Source organism: Trichinella spiralis, assembly GCF_000181795.1.
Source record: "Trichinella spiralis strain ISS 195 chromosome Unknown Scfld4765, whole genome shotgun sequence".
NCBI classification, from domain to species: Eukaryota; Metazoa; Nematoda; class Enoplea; order Trichinellida; family Trichinellidae; genus Trichinella; species Trichinella spiralis.
This window is the reverse complement of record NW_003531704.1, coordinates 1-2161: the sequence shown is the minus strand read 5'-3', so window position 1 is coordinate 2161 and position 2161 is coordinate 1. Positions and strand designations below refer to the sequence as shown.

Below are 2161 nucleotides of genomic sequence, written 5' to 3'. Positions count from 1 at the left end.
GGAACTGAGCGATGGTCTACTTCAGAGCAATTTTCAATGCCTTTTCTTACTGGTCGTTCAACGCGCTATCTTATTGGACCTTCACATCATAGACCTATTGGTGGCCCTTGTCTGAGTGCGCATTGATTCTAACTGGCTGATATATCTGAACTACGTCTTGTACCAAATCGTGGCGTTAATATGTCCCATGTATATGTATTTAAACACACCGGTAAAAAACATTGGAGGTGTTCAAAAGTATTATTGCGTGTGTTCCTTGTTATTAGCGATCATTTTACTCTGGCTATTCTATACTGTGTAACATATTACTTTTTCTGTTGCTTTCGATGAATATGCGCTATCACATTTTATACAGCATCACAGTGGTACACTGAAATATACAAAAACGATTATAATTATTTTTGAAAATGATGATCATTGAAAAGAATAAACTTTAAATAAACTTAAATAGTATATTGAAAAGGTCTGGCGATCCGGCTGCGGGAACCGGCGACCCTTACCGAAGCTCGGAGATTGGTCGTAAAGTCATGCGGGCTGAAGAAGATTTCCAACAGAGGCGACGAATGAGCCCGCCTGGGAGAGCGGCTCGTTACAATGGGGGCCTGTCCGGGAAATGATGCCATCGGCGTACCGAGGTGACTACTATCGCCCGCCCCCTGCTTTTCGTCCAGAGATGGATTCCGTCGAATGGCTGGAGAGGCTGGAAGACTTCCTCTGCCTCAGCAGGGTTCCGCCTTCTGACCACGGCATGGCCGCTCGCTATCTTCTTAGCGACTCAGTTCACCGCGAGCTCTACCCGGAAGGACAAACAAGAGGGGATTCCTTCGAAGAGTTCAAGAAGAGATTGCTGGACGCATACGGCCCGGAAGAGTCGACAGGGCGGCTGATCGAACGGTTCCACGCCCTGCACCAACGCGAGGGCAAAACCATCGAACAATACGCCCAGGAGGTGGCGGAAGTTGGACGCAGAGTCGGCGTAACAGAACGTGATCTCGTGCGCGTTTCGCCGGGGGAATAACCTCAAAAGAGGCGTATTTGGCAATCCGGCTGCAGGAACCGGCGACCCTTACTGAAGCTCGGAGACTGGTCAGTAAAGTCATGCGGGCTGAAGACGATTTCCAACAGAGGCGACGAATGAGCCCGCCCGGGAGAGCGGCTAGTTACAAGGCAAAATTTCAATGAATGACAAAACATAAATTTTGATAAAAGAAACAATGTAATTTTTGAGTAATAAAAATTTTTTACTGTTAATATTATATGTCTACTATTAAAGTTTCGTCAACTTAAATTAAAATATTTGAATGAATTAAAAGAAAAAGTATTACAGCTAATCACAACTAAGAAGTATAAATCAATGAAAAATTCAACAATAAAAATCAATAAGACAACGGTGCAATGGTAGAAATGAGAAGCGCTACCAACGACTAGAAAGAAAGCGCAGTAAAAGTTTGCTCCTCAGTTTAAACATCATTGCAACATGCATAAAATGATCTCATTCAGTAATGATAGGAAGAGGAAATAATAACAGTGAATTATGGTGCATCATTGTGGTATATGACCAAACTAATTGTTCCACAGATCTACACAAAGCGTGCGCTGAAGTTACTCTAAAGAATACCAAAGAATACCTAAAGAATAAGTACACCAGTGTTACAGGGGAATTAATATGATAAAACATTATCATCCACGATCTGTGATGAAGTTGAGGATTCTTATAAGAAACGTAAATGCATGAATTGCTGTATTTGACATATGGCCGCATTCGATCAATCTCACATCAGGAAAACAAGCAGAATTAGAAAAGTGATTTTTACTATTTCCAATATTCTGATAAAAAACCTCAAACAAAAACTAATGAAATAGAAAGCAACGCAGTGATTATAATAGCATCGAACAACAGCTTTCGTGAATTCGGTTGCTCTTCTTTAAACACTATGATGTTACAACGTGAAGCGTTCAGAACGTCTTGGCAGTTCATCACTGGTTTGTGCGACAACTTTTAAAAGAAATTAGCCACACGACTGCGCCAGTAATCAAAGTAAAATTTGTAGTCGTCGATAGGGATGTGGACGCCCACTTTTGCATCCCCATTGACGGACATCAGGAGGGATGTGCCTCCGCGTACAACCATGTCACATGATAGTCATTCATCAACACAGCC

The 2161-nt window shown here is 42.2% G+C and overlaps 1 protein-coding gene across 1 annotated transcript; it reads left to right on the top strand.

Annotated features, from left to right (window-relative positions):
- Positions 1 to 613: 613 nt before the first annotated feature.
- On the top strand, positions 614 to 1018 carry Tsp_13150 (conserved hypothetical protein). Its single transcript, XM_003367145.1, has one exon. The coding sequence runs from the start codon at positions 614 to 616 to the stop codon at positions 1016 to 1018; it is 405 nt and encodes a 134-aa protein (XP_003367193.1).
- The last annotated feature ends 1143 nt before the right edge of the window (positions 1019 to 2161 follow it).

Bases quoted from the DNA above. Each gene is read 5' to 3' on its own strand.
- Tsp_13150 (XM_003367145.1), top strand. From the start codon at position 614: ATGATGCCATCGGCGTACCGAGGTGACTACTATCGCCCGCCCCCTGCT.